General features: G+C 35.3%; 1 protein-coding gene across 11 annotated transcripts in view; it reads right to left on the bottom strand.

Moving 5' to 3' along the window:
- Positions 1-10,259: 10,259 nt before the first annotated feature.
- Positions 10,260-19,378, bottom strand: part of LOC145728938 (uncharacterized) — a 30,787-nt gene continuing 21,668 nt past the window's right edge. For 8 of the 11 annotated variants that reach the window (XM_081979501.1, XM_081979503.1, XM_081979500.1 and 5 more), the window contains 3 exons: positions 11,053-11,146; positions 10,795-10,992; positions 10,260-10,740 (listed from right to left, as the gene is read on the bottom strand). In XM_081979501.1, coding sequence (XP_081835627.1) covers positions 10,513-10,740; positions 10,795-10,992; positions 11,053-11,146 — 520 coding nt within the window. In that variant the 3' untranslated portion in view covers positions 10,260-10,512. Of the gene's footprint in view, positions 10,741-10,794; positions 10,993-11,052; positions 11,147-18,220; positions 18,503-19,378 lie in introns of those variants that run through there. The other 3 variants (XR_014178204.1, XR_014178203.1, XM_081979504.1) reach the window with 2 other exon arrangements.

Genomic DNA, 19,378 nt, shown 5'->3' with positions numbered 1-19,378 from the left:
ATGACCAACTTTTTATCCGATATTTGCATTCTACGTCAAATTTTAGGAATTGATGTAAAATGTCTGTATCGTTATTCAACTGTTTCCGCAGCATCTGTTACTTTAACAATGTTTCGTCGACTATGTGATTAAGGTTTAATTTAGTTACTCAAATTTGGGGCAGCCTGTATAATAACTGTTTATATAAGAGTAAAAGTTGACCCAAATATCTATAACTGTTGCTACAACTAGTTTTTTTTACTAAAATCAAAAATACGGAAGTTAAGGGGGTGGTTAAAATTCAATCAATGAAGGACTCTGCTGCGAAAACATTTGAATATCGATACAGACATTTTACATCAATTAGACCTAGAATTTGACGAAAAATTCAAATATCGGATAAAAAGTTGGTCATTGTATTTAAAAAAAACATGTTTGGTTTGCTACTTAAATTTGGGACACCCTGTATAATAACTCTTTATCTAAGAGTAAAGTAGACCTAAACATCTACTAGTTTTGTATTTAACGTTTTTTGCTAAAATCAAAATTAAAGAAGTTAAGAGGGTGGTCAAAATTCAATCAATCAACGACGCTGCTGCGGAAACAGTTGAATATCGATACAGACATTTTACATCAATTAGGCCTAGAATTTGACGTAGAATTCAAATATCGGATAAAAAGTTGGTCATTCTATTTAAAAAAACATAAGTTTGGTTCGTTACTCAAATTTGGGACACCCTGTATAATAACTGTTTATCTAAAAATAAAGTAGACCTAAATATCTTCTAGTTTTGTATTTAACGTTTTTTGCTAAAATCAAAATTATGGAAGTTAAAGGGGTGGTCAAAATTCAATCAATCACCCTGTACAAGCTGCCGCAATATGCCCCTTTTTCTTACATTTATTACAAGTATACGTCCGAAATTTACAATTTTTAAAGTCATGTCCACCTTTCGCACAAAAATGTCATTTAAACTTGCTTACCCCAGTTGACTTCTTGCCTGCTTTACCAACAAAATGTTCCAAAGGCTTACCAGCAATCGCTGTAGACACTTTTCTTCTCCTAATTGAATGTATCTCTGCCTCTCTTGTTTCCAATAAAGCTGCCTCTTTATTTAAAGCCATTTCCAACAGATCAGCCAAAGCCTTTGTTAGTGCTTCTTCACATAGCTTATCTTGGATGGGTCCTGGTTTCATGCCTACCACAAACTTATCCTTGACTCTTTCTTCTAGCATACGACCTCCAAAACCTCCAAAACCACATAGAGACGCGGTATCCTTTATTCTAATGTACCACTGGTTAACAGTCTCCGAGCCTTGTTTTAGGTTATCAAATGCAATGCGCCTACGATAAATAGAAACACGTGGCCTATATTGCTCTGACAGTAGTTCAATAAGTTCTTCATAAGTCCCATCCTTAGGCTTTGCTGGGTCACACAAATTTTTCAATACTTTATATACTGGTTCACTAACCAAGGTTAACAATACAGCTACCTTTTTAGTATCCTGAATTGCATTGGCTAACAAATATTGTTCAATCCTTTCTTCAAAAATCTCAAAATTATCACCCTGGTTAAATACTGCTAAACTTGCAATATTGCCTGACACCACTGTCACTGTTGGCATTTCTGCATTCGCCCTGGCCATTTTGCAACCAATTTCCTAGGGCCTGACAGTTCAATTTGATAAAAAAAAAACCGTGCAATTTAACAGGCCCACATGTAGCCCAAAATATCAGAACGATTTCCGACAATGTTTACACTATTCCACTACCGAATTCTTTTAAAATACTCCGTCGGCCGTCTTACACCATCACCGATTTACTCGTCGCCAAAAATATGTTGTAACGTGAACAAATAGACTAGGAATATTCAGTTTAGCAGAAGTTTATTTAGCACGATTAGCACCCATTCAGAAGTTACAGCCAACTCTAGTAGTAGTAGTTTTAGGTTATGTTTACTCTCCGCACAACTCTACTCTTCTTAACAAATATGTACTCTCAATATACTACAGTAGTCTCTTGCTTTGCCGTGTTGTAGGCGAACGTGACAAAGGGTAGGTATGAATACCAGTCAGTTTGTTCCGTGTTACAATATAGGGACAGCATGTCGGCTAGTGTTTTGTTTAGCCTTTCCGTAGGGCCATTGCATGACCATGTGATAAGCCGTGGTAAAGGTGCTTTGAACTCATTTGCTGTAACTCTTGCACTATTTTTGACTAGAACAGCTTTCCTCTGTCGCTCAGTATAGTGCGGAGTATGCCGTGTATTAAGAGTACTTTTTCCAGCAAGAATTTTGCCATTGGCCCTGCCTTGCCGTTGGGTAAAGCTGCCATTACTGCATATCTCGTCGCATAGTCTGTTCCCACCACGATGGTTGTCCTGGCTGTTTTTCCGAAAAGGCTCTGGTCGCCTTGCTTTACGTCGCGTTATGGTGCTGCAGTTGCTAGTGTTTGGGTCCAGTATTGCTTCTATTAGTTCCTTTAAGTCTTTGTCCTTGTCTTGGAGTTTGCCTATTTTCACCGTCGAGATGGTGAAGGTGGGCACGTCATCTAATTCCTCAATTTCCACGTTATCTATGTGCAATGCGGGGTTGCGAGATAGACAGTCGGCGGTTTTTCTTTGTGGCTTCGGGCAGGGGTCAAGCTTAATTTTCTATAGAATTTGCATAAACCCAGAAAACTTTGAAGCTCTTTAGTTTTCTTCGGCGTTGGGAACTTTTCAATCTATGTCAATTTTTCTTCTTCGGGGTAGATGCCTTCTCCACTCACTGTGTAGCCTAGTATTTTTACTTGTTCCTGCAGATACTCACATTTACTGGGTTTTAACGTAAGGTTAGCCTCTCATTCTTGTAGAAATTACACTATGTTCCGTTACCAAATCTTACCCCGGTCTCCCCCAGTACAGTCAATGTAAACAAGATCTACGAATTGATGTCCAGCATCCCCCATCATGATCTACGCCGTCTTGGCAATCTGGGGGTAAGGACATTGTAACTGTTGTCTTTTCTTAAATAAGGTGGGTTAAATATTTAATTATCCATAATATTAATGGATAATGGTTAATATCCCATCTTCCTACGTAATTCCCTACTAAATCAAGTGATGTCTTTGTTTCCCCTAGGCTCAGAATTTTCTGCTGTGAGAAGCAGAGTAGGGTGTTTCATAATTTTACTCGTATTTCTTATTAGGCGGTTCCTTACTATTTTGAGCTCTGCCTCTGTGTCTATTATTGCCGGTATGAAGTACCCATTTAGTATCACGTTAATTGTTAAAACTTTATTGCACGTTGGACCTCAAGTAGAGAGGGTGACGGGACTCAGTTTTGCCACCCCTTAAAGTTTGGGGGCTGCGGCCTGCTTCTGGACTATTCTGCTGCCATTCGATCGTAGGTTGCTATGAAGGATTGTGCTGAATCTGTGCAAGGGTTGAACGTCGGGGGCTGTTGAACTGTGGTAATGCAGGCGTCTTTCCCGAGTCTCTACTGTGGAAATTGTAATGTTTGCGATTCTGCAGGTTTGCGCTTTTAATTCCCTGATTATCCCTTCGGGGTGTGTCGGTTTACGTATTGTTACGTTGTCTTCGTTCTCCGATTCTTCGTTCTCGCTCTGTCTTTCTTCTTTTTTATCTGTGATTAGTGCGTCTTTTTGACGTACCAAGGTCAGGGTATCGGGGGTTTTTCTTCTGGTTCTTGGCTCCGTGTGTCCCCTACACTTGAGCTTCTGGTTTAAACAGACTGTCGGTCTTTGCGGATTTCAAATTGTACAATTTATTCATTCCCTTTTTTTTTGTTTGCCATTAACTGCGTCTGCAAAACGGGGATGGGTATGACGTTGGTATGACGTTGTGGTACTAGCAAAGGGAGGTACGTAGGTACGGCAAATCTTGCTGCTCGCCCACACTATTTCCTTTGCTAGGGCTGATACTCGGGTGTGTAACTTGGTTACCTAATGCTACACGTTTACGTTACACAAGAGGCCTACCCAGGCTAACCATCAGTGATCTGTACGTGCATTTGAAGCTGTATTTATACCCACATCATGACCTCAAATCGCCGATCTTTTGGTAACGGAACATAGTGTAATTTCTGTTACAATAAGATAAGGAAATTTAAGTGGCAAGGCGAACGACCTTCAATAACTTTATCGGCCAATAAAAATAAAGCCTCATGGAAGATGATTAACTATGAACTTAATAGAAATGTATTGGATAACAACTTGAAAGCGGTGGATTGTTAGAGTTTGAAGTTACACTTTGCCACTGTTACTGACGTTTTGTTGGATAATCTTTTTGTGCAGAACCTGGTGGGACACACAGCTGATATGCGGGCGTCTGTTAGTCAACACTCTTTCTACCTCCCTTACATAACATATGAAATGGTATTGCAAAATTGAAAAATTTTTCGTGTTTAGATATTTATAATTTTAATAACGCGACAGTCAAAAATACTGAATCTTTCTTGATACCTCTCTTATCAGATCTATACAACACCTCTTTAGCCACCTCTGTTTTTCCCACGCAGTTTAAGCGTGCTAAAGTAATTCCTATATTGAAAAAAGGTTCAAAATCTGACTTAAATATCGTAATTACCGTCCGATTTCAATTATTCCTATATTTGGAAAATTATTTTAAAATAAACTTAAAGGACTTAATTCTTGATTATTGGCTTGAGGTTGACCACACTCTGCAGTTGGAGAAACTGGCAAAGAACGGTTTTGGCTCTGCTTGTCTGAGGTTTGTCGAGTCTTATCTGGTGAACCGCACTCAGTGTGTCGAGGCAAATGGAAGACTGTCCTCTGTCTTGCCCCTAAAGACAGGTGTTCCGCAGGGATGAATTTGGGGTCCTCTTTTTTTATAATTTACATTAATGATTTTTCAGAGTATGTAATGCCAGCCAATTGTTATCTGTTCGCTGACGACACAACCGTTATGTCTAGCGGGGCTACACTCCCGGAGCTATTGTTTCTTTCTGGGGAGGTGCAAACGAGAGTCGAGTCTTGTTTTTCTAATAATAAATTAGACTGAAATCACATTAATACTCAAGAGTTGATTCTTCCTACTTCGGACAACGTGTCTAAGGGTAATACTGTCACAGGGGTAGCTGAGTAACACATAATCTTCTCCACAAAAAATGTATTGGTCTTTGAACCTTCAAAAAACGCCCATCATGTTTCGAGTGTAGCAGCTACTCATCATCAGGGGCTTACTAAACAGCATATTAGCTGGCTGTCATTTTAAACAAGGGGACAGCAAACCTAGGGTAGTGTTTTGAAAAAATAGTTTTTCAGGATAAAACATTTCAAAAAACCCATTTAATAGTTATTTATGTATTAAGCGCGCAAACCATGACTTTTATGCTCTGAGAATGACGTTTCGAGCGCATAAAAGTCACATTGTGCGCGTAATACATACAATATTTTTTCTACAAACATCGCTAAATATCTAATACAACTAAACTTACTGCGGAGGTTCTCAAAAACAGGATCAAAACTATACACAATTGAATACTGACATCAAACTGGTGACACTGACATTTCCAATAATGGCATGCATTGTGGCCGTTGCTCTGGACAGCAAGCGAAAAAAGTAAAGTGTAACTTTTCGTTGAGATTTGGAAGCGAAAAATGCATCATTATTGAATGTTTGTAGAAAAACATTTTTAATTATAGTTTTTCAGGATAAAACATTTTAAAAAACCAATTCAAAAAACTTAAGTTACAGTGAACATACTTCTTCAAGGTCTTGGCATTCCCACCACTCTAGTATGCTTGCCTGATGCCAATAAGACTCTACTTGGCATTGATTTTCTTCAGGCCGGAAATATAGCAATTAATCTTGGACAGCGTTGCGGGTACTTTGCGGAAGACGACTTCAATCAACATGAGCGAAGATCAACACCATGCGGAATCTTACAACGCCACCATCGAAGCCTTGTCCATAACATGCTGAGAGAGAACGAAGGAACTATGCTATCTTATGAGCAAAAGAAAATTCTTTCTGACACAATCACTGTAAATTAAGATGTTTTTGCTCTAGGGGGAAATCCAACTCCCTTTGCAGAACATAGATTAGATACTGGAAATGATTCTCCTATATCTGTTCCACCTTATCGTATGACACCTGATAGACCTCAAGATAAGACGACCGATTTAGAGGCAGACTTCTACATATTTTAATTCTTGCTTACCTGGATGACATTTTCATATTGCCAGAGAGACCAGCCCATCAAAGATCTCCAAAGTGTATTCGAACGACTAAGAATGTTTAAGCTACGAGCAAACCGCGAAAAATGTACCTTTGTGAGTTCGCAAGTGAAATATTTAGGCCACTATATCATTGCTCAAGGAATCCAAGTGGATCCAGATAAGACAGCTGCCATTAACAAAATGTTACCACCACATAACATAAAACAGGTTCAGTCATTTTTGCAAAGCTGTTCGTGGTATCGCCGATTCATAGACCAGTTTGCTGAGAAAACCCGACCTGGACGTGGGGACCGCAGCAACAACATGCTGTTTGTTCAATCATAACTTTGAAGAAAAGGCTGACTGGTAGTTGTACACGTTATCTATGTTTTCTACTTGTTTTGCAAGAACTTACTTTTAAATAAATTAGTTAAGGGAAAGGTTTGTTTTAATGGTCTCACCGTTAACGCCCCTATCTTGGACTATATTAATTAATTCACAAAATGTTTTTTAAGAACAAACTCGAGTGGAGATGGTGGGACCTCTAAGTGGAAACGTCGATTCCTAAAAGTCTACGGGGAATTGTCTTGTGCGGAGCACTTCCAAGAGGCGGAAAGGGTGAAAACCTAGGACAAGACCACGTGGACGTGACAGTGACGGTTATAGTTTCTACGAGGAATGACTATATCTTTTGCTCGGATAGTGCCTTTAATTAATATTTAATTTTTTAGAACTTTTTGTATACTCTCATAACGAGCTGGCAAAATACCCCTAGCTGGTAGTGCCAAAAAAAACCAGACACAACAACATAGGTTAGGAACCCACAATTTCGAAGTTTGAGTAATGTCAAGTAATGTTTTGCACTTCTCTTGGTTTGTTTCACAATTTTATAATAAAAATCGTAGAAAAACATCTTTATTTAATGGGTTTTCGAGCTATTTGTCTTGTAAAATATAATTCATCGCAACCACTTAGTATAAAGCCGGGTAGCTTAATCTAAATATGGTGTAGTGGGAGTGCCAGACTCAGTCAAAATCTTTAAAGAGTTGCAATAAGGATTATTGAACCAATTCAGTATGCCCATGGAGTAGTAAATATACAATAGGGAGGCAAAAATTATGGTCAGAACGTGGAATATGCAACAATATTGTTACGGTTTTCCCGTGGGTTTACACAAAGTCAATTTAACTCAACAAGAAATAAATTTATTGACACTTCGAAACACTCTGTACAATAATTAGTTCAGCTACCAACAACACTACTACAATTCCACAATTATTCTACTATTTAAACTTTACCGCGTTCCCAAATCCACTACTAACGCTTCGCGATTTGCGTCGAACATAGAAGATGCTTCTAGGTGTGTCGCTTTCTAACTGTGGCCTACTTTAACACGCGCCCAGCCAGTTATTGCGGCGCATCGGATCCATCCCGAATCGACTGCTCGTTCAGTAAGTATAGAGCATAGTAGGCCCAAACCGTAACAATATGTTAAGTAAAACTGGAAAAACCTTAGCTCTCCTTCAATTGCTTTGCAAGCATCACAAAAAATACATTTTCGTCTCCTTGTTAAATTTCTGGTTCTTGTACTTCCCCCTGCTTCTGAATTAATTCTTCGACTATTTAAAGTAACCAACACTGTTACTATATTACACATAACAAATGGATAGTGCCTATATCTATACTTACATAGTCAATAATCAAATGGTAATTTTTAAAGTAAGGGCATCAAACTCTACTGTTAGACTCTAAGATCTAGGCGCTATTCAAATTTCAAATTAATATATCACGTTTATAAAACGATTTCATTCATATCATTGACGATTGAATTGACCCAGGACCCAGGCAGGCCCTGGCAGGAATGCACTAATTCAACTGATTGCAGGACGAGGATAACCACTTTTACTTTTACCACTTACCCAGAAATTCGACCACGAATTAAGAAAGAACGGGAGTCGGAAACCACATTTGAATTTGAAGTTGAAAGTTAGCTGTCCTATATTAACGTTGACAATTACTTTAAGTGCATTTCTGCCAAAACTTCTAATCGTTTTAATTTATTTCGTTTTAATTGTTGTTAAGCCATAATTAATGTTTATTATAAAAAAAACTAACAGTATTTTTTGTTATGAGAGGTAGAAATGCTATTGTAGAGTTTCAAATGCCATCTTTATCTATATAAACTTGTCATTAATTAGTTTAAAAACAGCAAGTGGCAATTTTTTTTAAGGTAAAATTTGACATGCTGGCAACGGTGTGCGCATAAATTCCACGCATGCGCATTACTGCGATTGCACCGTGGTTTTCCAAGTAGACTACCCTTATAGTCATCTGTTTTTATAAGTATTTTACACACACGCACCATCGAGTTTTGTATTTATGAATAGAAACACCAGTCATAAAACTTGTTATACAGGGACGTTAAAAGGTTAAATATGACACAACAAATTGTGCATGTGACAAGCGTGTCTCAAACCGGAATTTATTATTTATGTTGCAAAATAAATGAGGTCTGGTGTTCCTCGTAGAAAATAGTAGTTTTCCTAACAATTGTGCAAAGTAAGTCTTTTACGCACGATGGCTGGATATGTACCAGACAGTCGACATGTAAAGCGAGCGTGCTCCACTTCCCGTCGTTAGTGCATCCAGCCATCGGGGGTTCAAGACTTCCTTTGCACACTTGTTAGGAAAACTACTATTTTATCTCGATGTCAGTAAGAACTAATAAGAAATCATTAAAAAATATATTCTATGAGATGATTTAAAGAGAAATTTACTACCTAACAAAATTTGGGTCGTGTTTGATCTCTTCAACAAGAAGTTGTGTCACGGGTTCTTTAGGTTCCAAATAGTTGAAAAAAAAATAGTGAGTATTTAAATAAATTGGTCTAATTTGAGTAGGTTACGGGTTAGGTAACCCAATCAAAATCTTGGGTTGGCTTTTTTTTTGAGGTCTCTTGACCATCGTAAAACCTCTTTTTAACAAAAACACGGGAATTTTCTTTTGTTGTCTAAAATATACGCCCAAATCTTGACAAAAAGTAAAAAAAATGATTTTCCGATTTTCCTGAGTTTATGACAATTTTCCGAGAGCTAACAATGACCGTTTTAGACTATACTATATTGTTAATTATATAAAAAATATTTCTGCTAATAATTCTGATAAACGTCATAATATTTTATTTTATCTACTCCTAGCATGGTAATCATTCATTACATAGCTCATTTTGAGTTACGTAATGAGCGATTTTACCGCACTAGTGCGATAATAATCGATTTTATCGCACTAGTGCGATAAAACAACTTTAAATGAAAATTTCTGCTGTAATTGTTTATTGAATTTAAACATAACTTTGATAAAACCATGAACAGACCTATCTTAAATAATAACTATATTTTACTTTTTATAAATATTAAAAGTGAAATGAATTCCTGAATTAGAAAGTTCTTGGATCGAATTTAATTTAACACTTTTTCTTGAAAGGGACTCTTTATGTTCTTGGTCTCGCACCAGGTGACAAAACGTTGATACATTTTTTCATATTTCTCCTTTGACTTGGCAGGCAACAAGCCACATACCACGTTTGCGGCAGCTTCTTCAATATCTGACGGAAGTTCTTCAGACATGTTCATAACGAAATGCACTTTTAAAAATATGTGACTGACACTGTTAAATTGTCGCTTAAGTGATATGTGGAAACAAATGGCCACCATAGCAACAACACCAAAACAGTACAGCAAATTTAAGGGTAACAAATAACTACCCGTAGCAAGCATATACGAGACGTTCCTAAATAGTTCACATTGCACAAAATATAAATTTTTTTCTTACTTTACGCTGCTTCTGATGGTCGTAGATAAAATGTTGTACATCACCCGTGGGGTATGGCAAATTAACGTACTCGTGTGATCACCACAACTCGGTCTACGACCTCGTCGTGGCAACACTCCCACTCGTGACTATAAAAATGCTCATACCCCACTAGTAATGTAAATAACTATTATGAGCTATCTTTAAAGAGCTATTTTCATTACATTATAATATAATTCAGTTGATACTAATACGAAACTAGCGAAGCAATTAGCTATTCGCCCAAATGGCTCTGTAATGTTGGTTTATTTCTAGGGTTCCATGGCGGAAACAATGATTATCCGCCCTAGAGCTTTTATTTTTTTTACGATAACTCTCGGTAAAATTCTAAAATGTCCATCGCCATTGACAACGGGTAGTAAATTAAAATTAAACTACTCTGGTTGTTCCAATTTTTCCATCTAAAGATGACAGGCGCAAACCGTTGTAAGACTATACCTTTAAACGAATAAAGTCGGCCGCGGGAGTAAAGTTCTTCTTTCAGCCCTTGATACGTAGAAAAACTTGTGTTTTCTTCAAAAAATATACCAGCGTTACTCCAAAAAAACATACAGCCAACAAAATTACAGTTAAGTCGAATATCTTCTCGTCTATCGGTTGTTCGAGCACCAATGTTGCACATATACTTTTGATCGAAACGATAGCAACTGCCAGACAGTTCAGTAATATTCTCCATCTGGTGTAACAGTCCTTCTTCTGCTGTATTACCTAAAATATTTTTCTGTAGTCTTGTACAAAATGTAATACTAGAATTTGACTTACGTGAAGCAAAATCAAACTAGGTCTGAAAATGTTTTCTACTGCTATTATGTAAAGTACAAGTAACAAGGTCAGGACTGCGTACCAAAGCCGGGCTTCAAAATCTCGGTTATTAATGGCAACAACATCGCAGTACTGTATTAACAGTAGCAGTGAAGGTAGTAAAAACACGAACACCATATTGTCAATAATAATGAGAACCTGTCAAAAAAATTGTTATAGACAATATGATGTCTTCATAACATCATATTTTTACAATACCTTTTTGTCCTCCATAACAGTTGTATTGATGTTTGAAGAAGGTGATTTAAGAATTTTTGTAAACTTGAACAAATTGCACCTCAGCTGCGTTGTTCTGAAAATTAGTTTAAAAAAGTTAGTAAAAAAATAACACGATGCTATCCTTCTTGCAACACCATGTACATGGTATATAATTCAAAGTTGACGCTCAATGCCGGATATACCAAAACGAAAGATGATAAATTGGTGGAGGTATTGCATTTGTAGAGTGGGGTTCAAAACTAGGACATTTCTGTACTGATTCAATGACATTAGATAGAAAGTAGTACAAATACACTAGTTATCAATAAAAATAATATTCTAGCGTTGAATCCCAAAAATTGATCCCCTAAAATTACTTTAAACTGTGGATACGTGTATTATAAAAACCTTTGCATATAACTCGAATATGTGTTATTAATAAGAACGTACAAATGGCGTCCTCAAATCTAGAAACAGCCAAAAACTACTGGATGTTTCTAGATTTGGTTATAAAAATAGCATTGTATAAATAGAATAAAAAGAGCATTGCTTTTAGACGTTTATTAGAACGGTGCTAGGCGCTTTAGTTAGTTCAGTTCGCTTTAAATGTTTTTCTGCATGTAAATTGTGAAATATTGATAGAATTTTAAAAGTCAAAATGCCAAAAGATATACAGGACTATTCACGGTGTTGGTATATTAGAAGTATCTAGAGAACGATTCAATATTTTTTATTAAAATTTGAAATGTAGCCTAGGTTGGGTCCAAACTCTCTTTCCAAAATGTTTTGGACTTAACGGTGTTTGCCAGATCAGTCGGAATGAACACCAACTTTTGATTTTCAAATAGAACACCCTGTTTATCTCATTTTGGAATTCCTCGCCAGAAAGCTAGTAATTAATCTTAATACTTTTCCATACCTATCTGGCACCGTTTCTTAGATATTTTATAAAAATGGTGAATTAGTCCTGAAAAGTTTGCTGATGTGACCTTTTGTATTTAGTTAGACAATACCACATGGTGAAAAAGCACATAGACTGAAAATGAAAAAACCTACTGGTGGGTGGTCAATATTTATCTTTTAGTCAAACACTCAAACATATAGAAAAGCTGCCAAAAGCTCGTTTTTTAATGGATCCATGGGAGTTTTACGGTTTCTAATAAAACAACATTAAATTTAAAACAAATCATTGTAACCATCTGCTTGTGCTTAATGACTGGTTGTCGTTTCTCTAACTACAATTATTATTGGCATTTCTATGAAAACTCTAAAAGCTCTTTCTAAATTTATAAATCGCTGTAAAGTATGCCAAAAATCAAATTATTTAAGAAAATCCCCATATGTACCATTTGTTCTGACACAAACCACTGGTTCACACTGGCTCACACGATATGCAACATTATAACAGTTAAATGTGCAGGCAGTATAAGAGGGCGTTATGACCGATGGGACGGACAAAAGAAACCTAGCGCAGTGTACGTCGGGACAATCGGCCCTCGGTTCGAGACATGCGTTTCTAGCAAAATGAAAATACTTTTGGTAAATTCTCGTTTATTATGAAAGTTTGAAAGCATTTGCTACGTTACGTTTCCGTTTAATTGCCTTTTTTTCTGTGTTTTCTGGCGTTTCAAGATAGGAAATACGCCATCTGGTGATCAATTTTGGAAATAGGTTCGGGCAACCTAACCGCCATTACTTCGTTTGTTTACATTTGATTTTAATTGCAAATTCAGTACTAGTTTCAAAATTTGCTGGTGTTTTTCGCCGTTAAATGTAGCTGCTGTACTGTATGTTATGAAGAAATGAGAAGTGACTTTGAGTTTTAGTTACTGTTGTGTCCCTCAGTGTCGTTCTTGGCCTAAAAAAGATTCAGAACGGAAACTTAGTTTTCATCATATTTCCAAGCCACATTCAGGTAAAATATTCCTTCGAACCAAATTATGAACAGTTTTAGTGGTTCGATGAAAAGCCTGGAATATCAGATAAAAAAATTGAATAAAATTGTTAAGTCAAAATAAACAGATCAACATAAACCAAAAATGTTAGGTTAGGAACGGGTTGCCCGTTTTAATTTTAAATACGCTACGATCTTAACTTGATACGCCATTATATTTGTGACATATGACATGTGAATTGACATGTACAATGACATTTCACAGAAGGGAACCGAAAAAGTGTGACTAGTGGGAGTGAATCCGTAGGTAAAACGCGGGAAGTGGCAATAATAAAATCACGAATAGGATAGGAAAACGGCTTTATTGTGAGCAGGTGCTTCTATAAGTGATGTAAGTAAAGTGTTCTGGTTGCCCGGTTGCCCTAAAAACTAATCTGAACCTTCAAAGAAATAGTTGCAAAGGTAAGTTATCATGTCCAAAGTTTTGCTTATTTTTTTTCATAGTTTTGCTTTTATAGAGTTGTTTCATCGAAGTTTGTAGTCGAAAATTATGTCTCAACGGGCCAGTCTAAAACGACACTACAAAAGTGCGTCATGAGAATATCAGAAATTTAAAACACAGATAACCGAACCCAACTCAACAACCCCTCAATATGACCTCCTCAAACCCTCATCATCTGAAACATATTCAAGTATTCCCTCGTCCCCGTGTAACAGTATCGAAACTACACGAAAAAGTGATAATTCTGCTGACAAAGACTCTTGTGAACATGAAGTAAATTCATTATCAAATTATTGCTTTGAGGATCAATATGAATCATCATCAATTAATATTTCTTTAAGAGAACCAAATGATGCTAAATTTCAAAAGTGTAGTTCTGTAAATATTCAAGCCGAGTTGGCTGACTGGAGTTTGAGGCATAATATAACTCACAGAGCTATAAATGATCTTTTAAGCATTTTGTCTCATACGCATCCAGAGTTACCTCGTGATGCCAGAACTTTATTAGGTACTCCTAGAGTTACTGAAATAAAAGCAGTAGATCCTGGAAGCTCTGTTCATTTTGGCTTAAAAAATTGTTTGAAAATGTTATTTCTAAGTTTTAATATAAAGGTCAGAAATACTGTAGAAATATTTATTAATATAGATGGGCTGCCTCTCGCAAAAAGCTCAAGCAGCCAGTTATACCCCATTTTATGTAGCTTGGCTGATAATACACTATCATTTGTAGATATTATATCATGGGCATGAAAAGCCAAAAAATTGCAATCAATTTTTAGCTGATTTTGTTAATGATGCAATTGAGGTACTTAACAATGGTTTTGAGTATGAAGGAAAGATTTACCATATTAAAATTAGAGGTTTTGTCTGTGATGTGCCTGCAAAGGCTTACATATCATACACAAAAGGACATTCAGGTTATATGTCCTGCAGTAAGTGTCATACTGAAGGCACTTATCTCAAAAGTAGAGTGTGTTTTCCTCAAATAAAAAATCTTTCTTTGCGTACTGATCCAGGGTTTAGAAGAAAAGTGCAATTAGAACACCATACAGGAACGTCTTGTCTGGAAAATATTCCTGGCTTAAACATGGTTGATTCTTTTGTTATAGACCCAATGCATTTAATATATTTAGGTGTATTAAAAAAATTGTGTGTGTCTTTGTGGCTAAATGGCAGGCCTCAATGCAAATTGCATATGCAAAAGTTTTGGAACTCTCAGACATCTTAACTCAGCAGGGCCCAAACATTCCTTCAGAATTTAATCGAAAGCCAAGAAGTTTTCTTGAAAGTCCTAGGTACAAGGCATCAGAATTTCGCACTCTTCTCCTTTATACCAGTCGTCCTAAAAAATATCTTAACAATAGATAAATATGAAAACTTCCTGACTTTACATGTAGCCATAACTTTGCTATCAAGTGAAAATTTTGTAAGGGATGAAAACAACTTGAACTATGCTGAAAAATTGTTAGTCTATTTTGTGGAGATATTCATTAGTATTTATGGACAGCACAACTCATCACATAATATTCATAATTTGCTCCATTTAACAAATGATGTACGAAAACTAGGGCCATTGGAATCATTTAGTGCATTTCGATTTGAAAATTACATGCAAACTTTGAAATCAATGGTCAGGACACATAGGAGACCTTTACAACAAATAATAAACCGAAAAGCAGAACTAAATTCAGTTATAACGAAAAGAAATGTAGGAACAACAGATGAAGTCACAAAGAAAGTTATTCCTTTATGTGTTAAAACACACTGTGCTGGACCAATGACACCAAATAACCCCTTAAATTCAGTAGAATACCAATTCAAAAAGATACAGTTTCATAATTATATTCTGACTGATAAAGAACCTAATAATTGTTGCTATTTAAAAAACAGGGAAATAGTTATCCTTAGAAACTTTGCTTTACTAAAAACAGGAGATATTATAATAATAGGACAAAAATTTCTAATAAAAACAAATTTTTATGAGTCTCCATGTGTATCTTCTAATTTAAATATTTACTTTGCACAAGATGAGTTGGGTCCGCTTGAATCTTTCAGTATCAAAGATGTGATGTCAAAGGCAATTAAGTTATCTTATAGAAGTGGATATGTCATATTTCCATTACTCCATGCAAGCTAATAAATAATTAACTAAGTAATACCTCTTGCCTTAAATCAAGTTCATCAGTTAGTATTAGATACTTTATAATTATATATTTATTATTATATTAGATAATTTAAATTAAATTATCAGGATATGCATTTATAGTTATTGCTTGCCATCAGACAAACTACAACATTTTCTTTCATTTATAGCTACCTGCATTTAGTTTTAAATAGTATATTTAATTGTATACAGTTTTATTTAATTTGTTTATATACATGCAAAATAACGCAGGATTTAAATAACATAATATGATTTTTATACCTGTATTTTCTTATGTTTTTGTTTGTCTCAATAGCAATTTTTGAATTGCTAAAATGGAGAAAACTTGGACCATTGTTAAATTTAATGGAACAAGCAATTAAAGAGACTCAGTCGCAGCTGTGCCAACTATTTGGATTGATGGAGAATTTGTTTTTTGGCCAAACCTTCCTGCCGATAAATTAAGAGTGGCTGTAAGGAACCAAAAAATCGATAAGTCCTGGCCAAAATATAAAGTTAGTGTTTTTCGTAATGCGACATATGGTAAGTTGCAATTAAAACCTTTAAATCCTGGTATTTATTAGATAGTTCTTGTTTACAGATTCTTGTGAAACTGCTATCATGAAAGAACGGAAAGCTGAAGAGACTAGCGATTTGAGTACAACAGATTTTGAAAATGATCATGTTTTCCAAAAGAATAAAAGAAAGGTAAAGAGGAAAATGCCTTTTCATTCAGATTATGATGATTATGGGACTGACAATGAAGATGATAGAAGTGACATCCATACTCAAACTAAAAAAATGTTAGGCAGTGAAGCTCAGAAGCCAACCCCAATTAAAATTAATAACTGCTATTTAAACAGTATGTTTCATGTTGCTAACAATAGTGTTTTTGTATTTTTTAAAAACTTTTTTAGCTTGTATTGGTGAATACTCTGGCAGTCATCAAAGAGAAAGTCAAAATAGTGACCAGAATTTGACTGAAAAAGACTGTCAAAATGTGGTGTCCTTAAAACAAAATGGTAAGTTTGCGGATTTCATTAAGGTTGTTTTTTTAAAAGCTAATATCTTTTTGTAGCGCAAATAGATCACAGTAAAGCAGTTCCCACTACCGATGACGCAAGAATTGTTAAAGGTAAATTTAGGTTTGCTGCATTCCAGAGAATTAGTTACCTAATGTTTACCCTCAAATTTACTATTAGTTTTACTGTTTAACCACAACATTTTTTGTTTGTTTTTAGACTCAGTATTAACTGAAGTTCTAAAACAAATATATTTTATTAAAAGTATTGCCATTAATCTGTCAAAGGATGTTAATGACTTGAAAAATACAATGGAAAGGGAAAAAGAGAGCCTCATCTACTGTCAAATTTAAAAACTCCTCTAGAAACTACAGAAGAGTTTCTAAAAGTAGAAGAATTCTTAAAAGAAGACAATAATGACCTTAAGTTGGTAAGTAAAATTATATTAATTGGTAATCTAGATATCGTTATTAATTAAATTCTCAAACTGATTTGAAAACGTTAGAGATAATAATTGTTAGTTTTATTAATTATCAAATATGTTTTTCTGCAAAAGTGGAAGACATAATCAATTAATTTTATTTTTGTATCAACTTTCAGATATCTGAATTATGTTGCATTGGAGGAGGCAACTTGAGAGAATTTGTGCAAAGGACAATGCATTATTTAATTGACTATAAATTAGCTTCACAATATAGTTTTTTGGGAAGAAGAACAAAGGAAAAGTTTTCCGATAAGAAAATTGCTGAAGTTGTAATAGGTAAGCCATTTTATTATCTCTGTGCTATTTTCATTTCATTATTATCTTAATAAAGCATAAAATAAAAAAAAATTAAATAAATAAAGCAGCAATAAATGCATGTGTAAGTATGGGACCTCGAAGACAGTAAGAGATACAGAGTTGGCCACGGCAGCAAAGTTTCGCAAATTATCATCATCAGTACTATTCTGCTTTAAAATTTGAAATATTCCTATTACTCTCAAAAACGTCCGAATGAATACGACATTTTTCAGCTTTTCTTCAATTTAAATAACTTTGAATAATTTACTGTTTTTGAGATCCCCATACTTTTTTTGACACGAATTTGTAGCACTTTGTAATGTTAATCACTACTAAATTAGACTAGTATTTTCAGATATACAGGTGTTGCATAAAAGCTGGACAAAGCGTTCGTCACTTTTTAAAAATGGAACACTTTTTATATTTATTAATGTTTAGCTTCTCCCTTTAATTAAAAGCAAATTTTGGGAAAAATGCTGCTTAAAAATTGAAATTTTTGAGTTTTAAAATGCGCTAAATTGTAAATTATTGAAGTTATAGGAAAATAGTTTGGACTTATTTTCAATCTTAGTTTTTATAACCAAATTAAAGATGTCAATTCTGTTAAAAAAATTGTACTCTGGCTAAATGTGTCGTCCGTTTGACAAAATTTACTTACTATAAATAATGGGAGAATCTTACAATAAAAAAATATACAAGGTGTTCAATTTAAAAAATGTAAAAAACGCTTTGACCCGCATTTATGCAACCCTCTATAGCCGAAGTACTTTAAAAGACCTGATAATCATAAGGAAGTTCCAAATAAGGTTTAAAAAAAAAATAAAAAATAACTGCAATAAAGGGACTTTTCTGACACCATCGCGTCACCCTGTATATTTATTACTTACTTTACTGACTAAATACACATTATTAGAATAAATCCTAGTGCAATAAAGTGCAGCAATTTGTACTGTGTGTGTGTAGCATTCTAATCTCGGAGTAATATACTCTGTGTACAATATAGCACTTTGTCATAAATATTTGGTTTTAGAGTCGGCAATCAGAGCAAAGAAGTGCACAGAGAAGAAAGATGCTGAAGCAGAACTTGCGCGATGGCTAAGAAGGGCTCCTGAAAAGAATAGAAAAAATAATTGATTTAAAGTATTTCATATTTGTATTTGTTGTTGTTTGTATCAATATTGGTATTTAAGTGCATTTAAGTTGCGACATGCACCTAATTAAAGTCGTTTGCAATATTTTAACATTTGGAGTTTTTTATTCAGCTTTTTTTTTTAATATACACGTACTTTTTACTGTACGTGGATACGTACATCGTACATCTCTACTGTACGTTTAATGGACGTCCGTTTTTGTAGACAATGAACTTAAAAAGTACGTACATAATACGTACAGCGGTGGGAGATGGACGTACTTTGGTCGTACGCTACATCCACTATGTACGTACTAAAAACGTAATTGGAATGTACTTGTGCTCATTGGGATAACCTTAACATAATAAGAACTGCGGGACTCTGCAGGCCCATCTATTTATTTCTAAGATATTGTTACGGTTTGGGCCTACTATGCTCGATACTCGATGAAACCGATGCGCCGCAATATCTGGCCGGGCGCGTATTAAAGTAGGCCACAGTTAGGAAGCGCCACACCTGGAAGATTCGAAGCAAATCGCGAAGCGTTTCGCGGTCATTCTAGAACGTGGTTTGCGAATATAAAAGAAGCGGTGTCGACGTCAGCGTGGTAGAGTGTAGTGTAGAGTAGTAGTGAATTTGGGAACGCGGTAAAGTTTAAATAGCGGAGTAATTGTGGAATTGTAGTAGTGTTTTTAGTAGCTGTGTTAATTATTGTACGGAGTGTTTTGAAGTGTAAATAAATTTATTAATTGTTGAGTTAAATTGACTTTGTGTGAACCCACGAGAAAATCGTAACAATTGGTGTCAGAAGTGCGATCAGACTTTAGTGCGACGTGAATTAGAACTAAACTTCG

Source organism: Ips typographus, linkage group LG5 (genome assembly GCF_016097725.1).
Source record: "Ips typographus isolate SLU linkage group LG5, UJ_Ityp_2.0, whole genome shotgun sequence".
NCBI lineage: Eukaryota > Metazoa > Arthropoda > Insecta > Coleoptera > Curculionidae > Ips > Ips typographus.
This window is presented reverse-complemented; position numbering and strand designations above follow the sequence as displayed.